Source organism: Dermacentor silvarum, chromosome 4 (assembly GCF_013339745.2).
Source record: "Dermacentor silvarum isolate Dsil-2018 chromosome 4, BIME_Dsil_1.4, whole genome shotgun sequence".
NCBI classification, from domain to species: Eukaryota; Metazoa; Arthropoda; class Arachnida; order Ixodida; family Ixodidae; genus Dermacentor; species Dermacentor silvarum.
In genome coordinates, this window is record NC_051157.2 from 198,287,564 (window position 1) to 198,302,727 (window position 15,164).

At 47.8% G+C, this 15,164-nt stretch overlaps 1 protein-coding gene across 6 annotated transcripts in view; it reads left to right on the forward strand.

The window, feature by feature from the left end:
- Positions 1-8,092: 8,092 nt before the first annotated feature.
- LOC119450892 (choline/ethanolaminephosphotransferase 1-like) overlaps positions 8,093-15,164 on the forward strand; it is a 73,201-nt gene continuing 66,129 nt past the window's right edge. For 4 of the 6 annotated variants that reach the window (XM_049666314.1, XM_037714366.2, XM_037714369.2 and 1 more), the window contains exon 1: positions 8,096-8,582. In XM_049666314.1, coding sequence (XP_049522271.1) covers positions 8,346-8,582 — 237 coding nt within the window. In that variant the 5' untranslated portion in view covers positions 8,096-8,345. Of the gene's footprint in view, positions 8,583-15,164 lie in introns of all 6 variants that reach the window. The other 2 variants (XM_037714367.2, XM_049666315.1) reach the window with 2 other exon arrangements.

Here is a 15,164-nt window from a genome sequence, read left to right on the forward strand (position 1 = left end):
TGCAGCTTGACAGATGAAGGTGACTTCTTTAGCTTTCTACGTAGAAATGATGATGATGATATAAACTTTTATTTTCGAGACGGTGTTCCCGAGCGTTTGAGCTGTGGATCACTCTAGGTGGGAGGGTCCCTCATTCCAGGAATCCTCTGGCCGCGATAGCATCCCGGGCTCTGGCGACAAGACGTCGTTGTTCGTCCAGGGCCGGGGTGATCTTGGCCTCCCACGTCTCGGCGAGGAGGTTCACGTCTTCGGACGTTTTATTTTTTGTAACGGCGTCTTCGGGGCGCCACGGGCACTCTGGTAGCAAATGCGCCAGAGTGTCTGGCACGGCGCAGATCGGGCAGTTGTATGTGTGTAGTGTCGGGTGAATGCGATGCATGAGGATCCCATGGGTGTACGAATTGCTCTGCAGTCTTCGGGATGCGGTGCTTTCCTCTTTCGTCAGTTTTGGATGAGGTGGCGGGTACACCCTGCGTCCCAATCGGTAGTGTTGGAGGATGGCGTTATACGCGGGGGGTATTGTCTCCGTTTCCGTTGCGTCACCAGGCGGTCGGGGGTCTCGCGAGGCGTCGAAAGAGGCCCGGTTGACGTGGTCGCGGGCCGCGGCGTGTGCCGCTTCGTTTCCCTCGAGCCCCTCGTGCCCTGGTACACACGTGACGCAGGTGTAAGGGAGCGGAGTGCTTCTTTTCTGCAGAATTTTGACTGCTTCCACCGATATTTGGCCTCTCGTGTAATTGCGTACTGCGGATTGGGAGTTCGTGAAGACTGCGACCGCGTTCGTGCTCGTGGTGGTGGCGAGGGCGATCGCCGCTTCTTCCGCTGTCTCCGAGTTCCGCACCCTGACTGTGGCGGATGCCAGTTCTTTGCCTCTCGAGTCAACCACACTCAGGGCGTAAGCGGTTTTCCCCGGGTATTTGGACGCATCTACGTAGCGAGCATCTGGATCGTGCTTGTGGCGTCTTCGGATGGCGTCGACTCGAGCGAGCCGGCGTCCCCGATGATGCTCGGGATGCATGTTGCGCGGTCGTTTGCCGATGCTCAGGGATTCTCTTAAGCATGGCGGTATCTTGACCTTGCGGTCCGCGGCGGAGATGTAGCGTTCTCCGTAGCCGAGGCGCGCAAGGACCGATCTGCCCGTCGGCGTGAGCTTCAGCATCTCGATTTGGTTGGTTTTCTGGGCTTCCACCAGCTCTTGCCAGGTGTTATGAGCACCCATTTTGAGAAGACGGGTGGTAGATGCCACAGGTGGTAGACCCATGGCGAGCTTCGTAGCTTTGCGGATGATGACATTGAGCTTGTCGACTTCGCAATTCTTGAGAGCCAGGTACGGGGTTGCGTACGTTATTCTGCTGGTCAGTAGAGCTTGAACGACTCTCAGGGTGCCTTGCTCCTTGAGACCACTGCGTCGATTAGCTACTCTCCTTACGAGGTGTGTGAGTTGGGAGATTGTGCGTTGGAGCCGTGGGAACGTGGCGACTCCTGATCCATCTCGGTGCCGGTGCAAGCCGAGTACTCGAAGCGAGGCGACCTTCGGTATTTGGATCCCGTTGAGCGTGACGCATGGGTCTGGAGCTTCGTAGGTGGGATGTCTACCCCTCGTGCGTGCCTTGAGTACGAGTAGCTCCGATTTCTCAGGTGCGCAGTGGAGGCCGCAGCTATCAAGGTAGTGCTCGATAACATCAACCGCTTCTTGAAGGCAACGTTCTTGCTCTCCGGTGCTCGTTCCTCGCGTCCAGAGCGTGATGTCATCCGCGTAGAAGGCGTGACGCAGGCCTGGGATGTTTTCGAGAAGCTGGGGGAGCTTGAGGAGTGCCACGTTGAATAGGAGGGGCGACACGACGGAGCCTTGCGGCGTTCCCCTGTTCGGCAGCTGGAATTCCTTACTGCGCAAGTTGGATATCCCCACCGTGGCCGTCCGGCCGGTGAGGAAGATACGGACATAGCCATAGGTCTTTGAACCGCAGGCGGTCTCCTCGAGGTTTTGTAGTATCGCTTTGTGGCTGACATTGTCAAATGCGCCCTTCACGTCGATGACAAGGACGCACGACTTGTTATTCTTGCTGAGGTGGTCAATGAGGTCATCCTTTAGGAGAAGAAAGACGTCTTGCGTAGAAAGAAGCTGGCGGAAGCCGAACATGGCGTCTGGATAGTGCCCATTGTCTTCGACGTGCGATGTGAGCCGGTCGTGGACCATATGCTCAAACAGCTTACCAACGCACGAAGTGAGAGAGATTGGTCTCAGGTTCTCGAGAGCTGTGGGCTCTTTGGGCTTTGGTATCATGAGCACTTCCGAGTGCTTCCACGCGGCCGGCAGCTCTCCTTTGTCCCAGCACACTCGTTGTAATACCGGAGGAGAGCCGTCAAGGCCTGTTGGGGCAGCTGTCGTAGGTGCTTGTTCACTATTCTGTCCTTGCCTGGGCTCGTGTTTCTCGTGAGCTCGGAGATGGCTGCTTGGAGCTCTGCTGGTGTGAAGGGCCGGTCCAAGTCAGCTTTGGGTCTGCCTTCATATTCTTTGAGTGGCGGGGTTGTCGCTGGTTGGGAGGGACCGCGGAGCTTGTTGCATAGTTCGCGGAGTAGGTCTTCCTCCGAGCCGTCGTAGTTGTGTGCTAATCGACGGATGTGTTGCCGCTGCTGCGTCTTGGTGGGACCTTCGTCGAGGAGAGCGCGCAGCAGGTGCCACGTTTTCTTGGTACTGAGCGTGCCCTGAAGCTTATCGCAGAAGGCGCGCCAGTTGTGTCTCGCTAGCTGTTCAGCATATTCCTGCGACTGTTCTGTCAATAGGGCGATTCTTTTCCTGAGTTGCGTGTTGAGTTTCTGCCTCTTCCATCTCTTGAGTAGGGCCCTTCTGGCCTCCCAGAGGTGGAGTAGGTGAGTGTCTATGGTGGGCTGATCGTCATCAAGTTGGATGATTTTTGTGAACCGCTCGGCGGTATCCAGGATCTGTTTGAGCCAGGCGTCGATGTCCGATATGGTAGTTTGATCGTCGAGCTCGGTTCTGAAGGCATTCCATTCCGTTATTCTTGCCGTGCCAGTCCTGGCAGATCGACGTGCGTGCTCGATGTCGAGTTGAACGATGTGGTGGTCACTACCAAGAGTGTCTGGGAGACAGGTCCAGATCGCGTTCTTCACATCCTGCGTAAAGGTAAGGTCGGGGTTGGTGTCTCTTGAGACGCTGTTTCCGACTCTCGTAGGCTGGAGCAAATCGTTCCACAACGTGAGGCCGTGTTGCTGAGCGGCGTCGTGGACTCTCGCGCCTTTCTTCGTAGTGGTGGCATAGCCCCAGGCCGTGTGCGGGCGTTAAAGTCCCCTACGACTACGAGCCGGTGTCCTCTTGTGCGTTTTCGGAGTTCGCGGATGAAGTGATCGTAGTCCGCGAGCTGGTCTCGCGGTGGGCTGTATACGTTAGCCACGTAGAGGCTTTGGTGCGACTTGCGGTCGGGTATGATTTCTACTATAGTGTTCTCAATCGTGGTGTCTTCTATCCTGTGTTCTTGGGCCGTAATTGTCTTCTTGAGAAGTATGGTGGTTCTTGTGGTTATGGTGAGGGTGTTGTATCCTGGAAGCCTAACTTCTTTGGTGTTGGTCTCTTGGAGGGCGATGATGTCTGGATGATTTGTCTTTAGATATTCTTGTAGATTTGCTAAGCGGGGTCTGTAGGATCTACAGTTCCAGTGCCAGATGCGGAAAGTCGATTGCGAAATGGGAGTTTTGCAGTTAGAGTTTGCCATCCACAGGAGCCCCAGGTGCGTTAACGTGCTCCCGTTCAAGAGAGTTCGAACGGGAAGGCGTCTTGCTGTGTGGCCGTCGTTTCTTCCTTCCGTGCCCTTCCTCAAGTTCCGCGTGGCTCATGTAGTTGTTCTTGACATGGGCTATGAAGTTAGTGAGCTGGGATTTCATCTCATTGATTTGGGCTGTATGTGTGTCCATGGTGTGGCTGAGTGTCGTGAACTTGTTGCCGATTTGAGTATGAATTGGCTGCAATTGCGCTTGTAAGATTGCTTCGAGCTTGGACTCAACTATCACTGTGAGCTTCGATTCAATTAGAGCCTCGAGTTTCGTTTCGATGGCGTGTACAATCTTCTCCTCCACGACAGCTTCAACTTCTTGTTTCGTGAGGTTCTTGGCTTGTTGTTTAGTTAGTTGCTGTTCTTGGCATAATTGAGTGAGCTTCTCGATGTTGTCATTCTGCTTGTGTATAATTTCTTCTCGTTCTTGGCATAGTTGTGTGAGCTTGTCGATGACGGCGCCTTGGATTTGGATCTGGTCGCGAAGGTTTTGCAGCGCCTTCTGCTGATTTCGAACAATGTTCTCCAGAGCCCTGAGCGCCGCGGTGTCTGCAGTCGAGAAATCCGAAGTGCTCGTGTTGTGAGAGTAACCCCGTGCTGCAGCAGCATAGTTGACTCGTTGAACGGAGCGCGTTCGGGATCTCGTGCCAGACTTGGACCTCGATGGTACGACAGACCTAGACCTAAACCTAGACTTGCTTCGGCCGGCATGGCGTCGCGGTGCACTGCCCGAGCTTGTGGACAGGTTCTCTAGCTTGGGGAATTCGTCATCGCTGCTTAAATTCCAATGGCTGTCTCGGACTTTTGCCTTGTTAAGTTGTTGTTGTCTTACTTGGTAAGGTGGTGGGTTGGGTCTTAGCTTCTTCTTGCACTCCTTTCCAGCGGTCTCGTGTGCTTCTTCACAAATTTTGCATTTCAGTAGGCATTCGTGATCCTCGAGTACTGCGTCTTGTCCGCACTTGTAGCAGAAGTGTTTTCTGGGACTGGGGCAGATGTCTTGCCTATGTCCAATGGCACCACACGTTCGGCAGTACTGCACGGACTTTCGATAGGGCTTACAGCGATAGTCCGTCCCCACTGTGGTAGGTGATGTAGTACGGGACGTGTGGCCCGTCGAAAGTGATGACGGCCGTGAAAGATCGACCGAGCATGCGTGCACCGAGAACTGTGTATCTCGAATCGACTCTGAGGTCAGCTACGATTTCGGCACTACTGGTACCTGTCAGGAGACCGTAGATGACGCCTCTGCTTACGTCGATCGTCGGGATGTCTCAGTGGGGTTCACTTTGAAGAAGGTGCCGCCTAACTGGATGGTCGTTATGCTTTTGAGCTTGGTTGCACGTTCAGTGTCGGTGGTACTCGCAATGATGACGTTTTCTACCCTCTGCGTCTGAACTCGAACGTTATCGTGGAAATATCATGTTGCGTGAGGCCGCTGGATCTTCCGATGGCGTGGGTAACTGCGGTTAGGTTCCATTTCGATAAGTCGAGTCCCACTTGTGGCCTGTAGACAATCTTGAAGTCGTCGGTTGAGAAAGGTGGCATCTTCTGGTTGCGTTGTTTTGACGGTTGCGGTGTGGGCTTTGGGTCTTGTTTCGACATTTCGTTTTGCGCTTTTATGGGTTCCGATGCTTGTTTTCTCTTGCGTCCGACTTGCAGCCATTCAATGTGTTGGTTTTCGATTGTTTTCGCGCTGTTAGCATCGTAGGGCCGTGCCGATGTCGTTGCGGAATTCGCGTCCGTTCTTTGGCTTTGGCTACGTAGAAAGCAAAGTTTTTTTTAATGCTTTGTTGCATGTGTTGTTAATATGGGTGTCCCATTTGAGGTTACTGTTAACTGTTATGCCTAAGTATTTAACAGAGGTAATACATTCAAGGTTCCGATTGCCAATGTTGGTAAGTATAAATTAGTGTTCTTCGTTATTTTCATAAACACTATTTTGGAAAAGTTTATTTCCATTCCTCTGTCGTCGCACCAGTCCGTGAGTTCACAAATACTACTGTACGTTAAGTGTATCCTGGCGTAAAGAACTGCTGACAGCAGAATAAATGGCACAATCATCAGCAAACAATTTCGCCTTGACATTATAGGATCCCAATTTTTAGTAATATCATTTACATAGTTTAAGAAACAGCAGGGGCCCCAACAGTGAACCCTGTGGTACACCGTATAAGACAAGCAGCCTATTAGATTTCATACCATCAATTTCCGCCAACTGAATCACGATTTTCTAAGTAAGTCTGAATTCAATGCATTATATTTTCTGGTATTCCAAGTGATTTAAGGATTTCAATAAAATCTGCATATGGCACACGGTCAAATGCCTTTTACAAGTCTAGAAATATTGCGTCAATCTGCAGGCGGTCATCTATGGCACTGGCTAAGTCGTGTACAATAGACAGCAATTGTGTTGAGGTTGAAAACTTCCTACGAAAGCCATGCTAAAAATCAACAAAATATTATACGCGTCTAGGTAAAGTTGGTTACTGAAATTAAGCGCAACAAATCGCTTGCTGCTAATAGAAGAACCGCTAAATTGTAATTAAACGTAAGAACACGAAAGTCAAAATTACTCTTCTTATCATAAAATGGTACAGTTTATTTTATTTTTATAATTGTTTTTCTTTGACACCATAGTGGCGCTGCAAGCACAATACGCTATTCGCAAACGCAAAGCCCTATATTCTAAAACTCTTCACTCCTGCGTGTCCCAACGCTACCACCCGCAAAGCTCTTTGGGGCCCCTATTCTAAAACTCTCTATTGTTCTCCAAGAGCTTACAGCATGTGCTTATGAGGGCAATATGTCTGTAATTATTAGGAATAAGTTTATCACCTGATTTAAACACCGGTATTACCTTTTCCGTGAGCCAGTCTTTTGATACTGAGCTCTGTTTAAGAGATAAATTAAAAATAATGTATCTGGACATTCAGAAGTTAGTTCGGAGTAGCGTCGAAGAAAGTTGTTAGGTGAACCGTCGGTTCCAGGCGATCTTTTTTACGTCAGTATCAAGCAGCATAGAAAGAATTCCTTAGCGACTAATTGAAAAGCCAGGAATTGATTGTGACGCAGATGGCGTATATGATTTATCATGGGCGCTGAGAACTGAAGGTCGAATGAATGCTGTATATAATATGTAATTTAATTCATTGACGATATCATTAAGATTAGAATTTACGCTGTAGTTTGACTGCTGAAAACTTCGATTATAAGAGTTAGACAGGAAACGCCAAAACTTGGCTGTGGAGTTTTTAAGAATGTAATCATAGTCTGATTAGGAAATTTGTCACGGGCGTTACATAGTTTGGTGAGTAAAGCATCCCTGAAAGAGCGGAATTCGGTATTCTGAGCTAGCTTATACTTGCGTTTTCGCTTTATTCTACGGTTGAGATGAATTGTTTCACGAGCGATCCGTGGATTATGACGTTTAGTTTTGTTTCTACGCGTCGGTACGAATTTATCAATACTATACTAAAGTCCCAGAGAAGCGTGACGTACGTCGTCATCGCGTTTGACATTTAAAATTTAAATACCAAGGTTAGATGCCAAAAAATGCGTCTCCCTGCACGTGAAAAAAATAAAAAAAAACCATCTCCATCTTCTCTTCATGTTTGCTGTGGTAAAAAAGTAACTGCATTTCATTGCTTAAACGCAGAGATAATGATGGAACTACGTGTTGTACACTGCCATGTTAATTGCTGTCACGTCCGGTATTTTCACGCAATATCAGTGATTTCGAAACACACCTCAAGGTTGCTTTGGGTCGTCTGGGACGGCACAGGGGTCTAGATCAATTCAGCGTCAAATTCCTCGAAAGCGGATGACAAGAATATGAGAAAACCTCTTCTTTACAATTACGCGTACATGCACGTACTTCATCCCCGAAATGAATATTTTGCGTAATCACTTCCGAGTGAACGCCGAAAAAAATGGAGAAGGCAATGTGCAATGTACTGTACATGGGGTTTTACGAGGATATGCAGACACTGTTTGTTCACACTTGATGCTCTTGACATTCCTTGCAAGCTCGTGGTACAACGAGATGAGAGTGAATAGTTTTGCGTGCTTGAATTGATTTATTTCACCACAAGGATAGGGTGGGGGTGGAGGGGAGGGGCAAGTTATAAAAACGTTGGCTTGCTGTACTTTAAAAAAAAATGGATGGTTGTGATTGTGTGCGGCAAGCGAAAACGTCAGCGCACTGCGACCCGAAACAAGACCGAAACCGAAACGCAAAGCGCTGCGAAGGTTGCACCGACAGGTGGCTTCGCGTTTTGCTATCATCATCAGCAACTTCAGTCATAATGAGTCTGACGTCGTCTCGCATTCGCAGCGATCGGACGATCGTCTCTGTAGCTGTGCTTGTCGGCGCCTGACTCGCCTACGAATATCGTCCGCGGCAGTGGCTCTGATAACGGGACGATGGCGTCTGCGGTAGCTGCTAGAGGCCGGCGGGGTAGCATTCAGTGAGTGCCCGTGGTGTGTGCGCCGCTGTTCGCAGAGGGTCTTAAAATCCTACGAGTGTGCGGTGCGAGTCTGCGTCGGTGCGCGACCGCCACCATGATATTCAGCTCGGCCGACATCCTGAGCCAGCAGCAGCTGAAGCGGCTCTCCGAGCACAAGTACAGCTGCTCGGGCTCCTCGTTCGCGGACCCTTTCATGCAACCCTTCTGGAACTGGGTGACCAGCAAGTGCCCGCTCTGGCTGGCGCCGAACCTCATGACGCTCTCGGGACTGTTCGTCAACATTGCCACATCGCTCGTACTCGTGTGGTACAGCCCGACGGCCACGCAGGAGGTAAGGGACGGGGCGCGCGTTGCCGCCGTCGCTTTCTTTCATTCAGTTGCCGCATCGGCTATCCGCGCCCGGCCGTCACACACACGTCACCCGCTCGACCCGTTGGCTTGCCGGGGGACACCCTCGGCAGGCGTATCGCCCGATGACGCCGGAGTGCGAGGAAGAGGGAGGGCGGCGGAGAAATTTCTCGCGTCGCCTGCGTCGTCGTTTCCCCTCGCGCACCCTCCTCGTCTTCTCTCGGCCCACTTTGACGGCGCTGCCTCGCAAGGGCGATTGTCCTCGAAGGTTGACCCGCTCTCGACGGCCCGCGCTCCGTTTTTACCGTTCTGACCGTTTCCGTTATGCCGAGGCCGAACCTCGCAAGGTGCGCCCGTCCACGGGCCGTCCTTGCATCGCACGCGGCGACCCAAAGCGCGAGCAGCAGGTGCCGAAAGCGCGTTGCGCAACGGAAAGCTTGGCCCCCCCACCCTTGCCGCCACATGCACGCTTTCGCAATCTTACATGTGGAACTAGGCACACCCGTTCGTTTCGGTCCTGCCGAGCCAAGTCCCTCTTTGTATTTCGGTCCCGGTGGCGGACCGGATTTCCAGTTGAAACCACGGAGACCGCTACGACGGAGCTCGCGCGGTGCACGTGCCGAGTTCCGGTGCGTCTGCGGCCGGTCTGATGATAGCTTCGGTTGTCAATACCGCTCCCGTCACCCGATCGTCATTACTAACATTAATCGAATGAAACGGAATGAATTCCCTCCAAGCACGGCTAGCTTCCTGCGTCACGCACGTGACTGTTCGCAGTTTCACCATCTTGTTTGGCGCATGTCACCGAGGTCGCGTCTACACGAATTCGCGAGAATGTATGGCCGCGCCGCGGAAGGTCGTGACTCGCGCAACGTTAATTCCCGACCTTGCTTCCGTTTTTTTTTTTTTTTTTAATCCTCGCAGCTGCGGCCTGCTCCACGCGTCCCCCGCGTTGTGAATGCACAGCTACACGTGCTCGCGCCAGCCTAGTGCCTCGCGTAAAGTGCTCACGCCTCATAACGAGCAGACGAATCCGAATGATATATTATCATATGCTAAATAGCCAAAAAAACCGGTGCCACACGGCGCACTGCCATTGGCTCCCTCTCGTAGTTTGAGCGAAGGAGCCAATCGCGACCATCGTGCGCGATTGGTCGTGAACTAAAGTACGCCGTGTGACACCCGTATAAGGTAACCTTGTAGGTTCAGCAATAGTGCTAAAGTAGCCTTAAGTAGCCCATTGCTTCTCGAACTGTTCCACAAGAATTCGAGGAACCGGCAAATCGGGATAGCAATGGGCGACCAGCCAGTGAATGTGCATTCCAACGTGTTATTTGCATCTGTGCGAAAGATTACAATATTCGGCTAGAAAGGTCTTTCAATCAACTTGTTGGCTAATCATCATCAGAGCATTCCGAGCAAATGATACAGGGGTATGAAGACTGCAGTTGCATAGCTGGCTGGCAGTACTGTATGTCCTTTCTTGGTTTCTGATGAGCAGGTGCTGGCGTCTTTCCTAAAATATGAGCAACCAGCTAGTCTCCACATTCAGTTTCTCAGCCACTTGTCCATTTAGTGGGACATTGTTGCCTTTTTCTTCAGCAGGTGTCTCTCTTTTTGCAGAACTACTGTGACAAGCTACCATGCTGTTTCCAAACTGCATTAGCATATAATATGCCACTACATAAATAAAAATAGGGTGAAAAAAAGGAAAGCGCTGTCGGGACTGTTGCCATGCTAACAAAGGTGTCATGCACTTCAATCATGTCTAGGCCACTTCATGCAAGCCCCCACTCAAAACCTTGGCTGCGTTTCATTTTGGAGTCAAAATTTGGTGTAACAGCACCAACAATTTAAAGGCACACTAAAAGAGTTATACTATGAGTCAGTTTCATTTATTTGGTAGTAGAGGGTTCGTTACTAGCATTAAATGAAGGCCCAACATTTTCTCTCTTAAATCTTTAGCCTGCAAACCGCATGCTAGTGCGGCAACTGGAAGGGCTTTTGTTCTTGTGGCTTTCTGGCTTAACAACTCTGTGTGTGTTGGTAGGACTTGCATTTTTTGTCTCCTGGCAGCATAATTTGCAGCTCTAGCTTGATTTAGCATTTCCTGTTGGTGTCCCTTTGAAAGGGTAAATTGTTCTCCTTTTTTTCAAGGTCTTGGGTCATAAATTGATACTTGTGCTGCAAACACGCAGAAACATTTCATGAAGTGTTCAGCTGCAGGTTCAGCTAGGATCATGTTTTGAGCAATAAAGCGCAAGTTTCAACTGGACACTCTTGTGCTCGAGTAACTCTAGGACCCACTAAGAATTCTTGCACTGTGGCGACAGCCTTTGAACAAGCACGCTGTAGTCATATTGAAGATGAGATCCTGAGGGTGCTATTATGCCCTGGCAATTTTCGGGGCTACTACTATCGTTTCAAGGTCATCTGTTTGGTACATTGGTTCTGATTTCTGCAATAGAATGTGGAAATTTGGTGGTTAGTGTCCACTAAAAACTTGAAATTATGAACTTTACTGACACATATGAAAATAAACGGTGAGGGTATTGAGCATGACGATTTGCATAAATGCTTGAATGAAGCCTTTGTTTACATAACTAAGGATGCATGATGAATGTTTAATATTGCCATGACCCTGCACACATTATTTGCGAGCGTTAAATGGTGCAAGCAAGCAATAATCTTGCTGTTTGACTGATAAAGATGATAGGAACACAGTAGCACCGTCAGTTCGAGGTCCGTTTTGGTTCTGCCGTGACAATGTAGTGCTGCTTTTAAATTGGGCTATTGAAGCTGACATGAGCAAGTGTGCTTAGATCTGTTAGCCAGCCTGCAATTAGCGCACCCTTGATTGCAGATTTGTACTTTATGTGAATAGTCAGTGACTGAACAACTACTGCCATTCCACGCAAATTTATTCCTTGTTGCTGCTTTGTGCAATTAGGTAAGTCGTAAACAGAACAGGGCGACACACAGTTTATTTTTTGCCACAGTGACACTTCGCCTACCTTTTATTTTGACCAGACCACGCAGCAGTCTTTAGACGTTTGTACGAGTGCTTGTACTATGTCTCCTGTGATACAGAAAATGATCCAACTTGAGTAAAGGAATTCAATGAAGGCCGGAAGTTCTGAATAATAGTTGCGAGAAGTACTTGGCTGACTGACCTCTCTGGGGAGGCCTTTTGCCATATCCATCATCACTCGGCGTTATATTTTTTTGGCGCCTTGAGACTGATAGTTATCCTTGCAGTGCAATGAAAAAACAAAACAAAAAAGGAATTTCCCTTCTTGAGGTGCTTTGGTGTGTCTTTTGCCGCCGATATCTGCAGTGGAGGTGTGTGCTGTCCTTGTGGCCTCTTGAGCCGATAAGGAGAGCTTCCGCCTAGCGTGATCCTCCTTATCTTTCCTTCCACCAGTTGCTCGCCTCTTTCTGCGTTGTATTGCAAAGCAAGAGTGCTTTGGGCACACGTGGCTTCTCGGTGATCACTGCATGCCATGCAGGGCAGCTTTCTCAACTTGGTAGTGTGTGTTGGCACTTTATGTCGAGATGTACTATCGACCAAAAAAGTTTACGGGCCAAGGGATCTGACAAAAAGCTTATTTTCTTCACAGCCTCAAAACGCAGCCTGGTATTCCCATTTTCAGCCTCTACTGGTATATGTGAACCAAATTGTGATGTATGGTCTTACTGGCTACTTTAAAGGCTGCTCAAATATTTAGCGTTTTCTGAGATCCCGTGGTGTGTAAACTGTTTTGGTCGATAGTACATTGCTTGCCAAATCTTTGAGGCAGCATTGTTTTAATGAGCAAGAGATACACACGGGCGAGTTGATAAAACTGCAGTGAATGAAAAAAAAGAAGAATGGCACCAGCCATAGAAAAATAATTGTATAATTGCAAATGCGTTTGGTCATAAAGACTTGTGGAAGTATAAACCGCATGCACGCGATCTTGCGCGCGACAGCGACAAGCGACGCGATGGAGATGGCTGTCGCGGTCGCTCGTCGCCTACAAGTCGTACCGCATGCGAGCGACGACTTTGAGCGACGTCTCCCCGGTTTTGCCAGTATGAGGGCAGAAATACTCGCCGAAACTGGTGCGATGCTTGCTTTATCAATTTCAGTTGTGTTTTAGTATAAAGAGAAGCATAAACACTTCTAAAGGTCTTGCACTACGCTATTATCCTTGTACGTATCAAAATCTAGTCGTTTGCTCGTTCCATGCGACAATCGGTAGTACTTCACTGATGTATATCCAGTTGCGGCTTCGCGCTATTGTCTAGTCGCTCGTAGAACTTCCGGGCGACAAGCGGCGAATTCTAGATTTCTAGAACCGAGCGATCTGTTCGCACGACGGCCCGTTTGGTCGCTCGTCGCTGTCGCGTACAAAATCGCTCTCATGCAGTTTGGGCTTAACCTAAGAACTGTTTAATTCTATAGATGCAAGTATTATCTTTTGAACTGCCTGTTAGATTTATCGAAGAGAAAGGGGTCATAATGCAGACTTGGGCATCCTAGGGATGCCTCAGCTTAGAACTAGGCCAAGGCTTCATTGTTCAATTAACTGTTTCCATTGAAAATTTAGTTTTACTACAATTTTTGGTATTTACATAATCGCGAGAAGCTTGCTGCTGGAGAACAGTTTAATAATATTAAATTCTTCGAGTTTGGTGAAGTGTACAGAGTGTTGCCTCCATGCGAGCGCTCTCTGCAGGAAAATCAGATATAAGAGCATAAACTATTTCATGTATAGTGTGCTTGTAAAGAACCTATTCAGCCACTTGGAAAAAATATGCCTAATGTAATTATACATTGTGAAAAACCTAAAGAAATGAACCCGCTACATGATGACACACTGATGCCGAAAGCAAACATCAAACCTAACCAAACCTTGCAACTCATTTTACTAAAACTTTTCATACACGTTAATCAAACTTGCAGCACAGGTTCAATAAAAACTGTTTCAAGATGTACTTAACACATCTTAAAATAAAATTCATTAGCGCTTTTGCTTTGTATGTGCTATTTTGGCATGCATGTTTTTTTTTTTTTTTCATTGTGGTAGCTCTCGAAAGTCAGGTGCTTGGAAACAAAATTATGCTTGCACGCATAACTGCACAGTTGTCTAATCCTTTTTTGCAGTCGCACCAGGGTTTGATACTTCAAATAAATGTCTTCGAAAAACGCCCTATCATAGTACTGATTACATTTTTTGTAACATCTTATTCTGACGTAGTGCACAGATTCTTGTAACCGATGCGATGACTTCGTGCATATGCAAACGAAACACACGTGCTATTTTCACACTCGTCTCTTGCATTGTGCTCAGCTATTGTCTGCAACCAGTTTTAACTAACATTGGGCTGCTCCTGCTCGACATTTCCTAACTTGACCTTGCTGAAGGATTTGGGCCATTCAGTGCCTGTTGCGCTTGATTTGCATATTCCTAGTGGTGCTGCTGCATAATGCATGCAATATTAAATTTCTGCAGGAAGTGCTTGTGCTCGCGCAGGCAGGTCTACTATCTGTATTTTTGTTTGGACTTCGTTAAAGCTTCCATCAGCTGCTCTACAGCCATTTTTGTGGGCGTCTTTGCCTGCAAGCATCCCACTTGTTCTGCAGTTATGGCATGCAGTAACCAGTCTACAGTAGTACAGTTCAGCATTGTTATAATGAAGTCACATCTGACATGGAAATAAATAACTTCGTTATATCCAATGTCATATGCATACACACTGATGTTATCAGAGAAAAGTTGATTTACTTCATTATATCCAATAATTTGTTATCTTTTGTCTTGAAGGCTTTTACCGTGTGTTGGAACTTTATATATATACTTTGTTCATTATATTGAGTGTACATTAAGTAAAGCTGATTAGCTTTGCTGTTTAATGTTCCTAGGGACACTGAAAAGCAAGCATTCTTTTTACTCTGGTGAGCTATTTCAATATGCTAGTCGCATTTTTCTTGTTTATTTATTTTATTATTTTGGAACAGGTTGGTCATTAGCAGTGAAAACAAAGGCACGAAGAATTTTTATTTGAATTTTGTGCATGAACCACAGCCTCGGTCTGTTAGTGTGGCATTGCAGATTTCAAAGTATTTTCTCATAATGTTAGGGCTAATTTTGCTCCTAAAGGGTTACCTGAACCTGTTAGATAGAATATTGTTTTTTTTAGAATAGTGTCTAAGCCTTCTTTATAAAATAACTACTGACTAGTTCTGAGCCGATGCTGCCCAGACCCTGTGTAAAATTACAAGGAGCTAGCGAGGAAACTAAATTCCATCTTTCATTTTTTTTGGGCTTATGAAAATTTTGTTCAATTGCGTTGATGTTTATGATAACCCAGCTTAACATTCTTTGTTAATGTTTCTTTAAATACGAACTGCAACGAAATTTCACTTTGGCTAAATTGGTTTAAACAAGTAGTAAATGCCATTCAAGTAATCTTGGCAATGCTGCAGGGATTGGTGATTGTAAAGTTTTCTTATTTACAGCCCTTAACTAGCACAGTCTAAGCAGTCACGTGCACCTGGCGGTTAACGCACACAATGCAA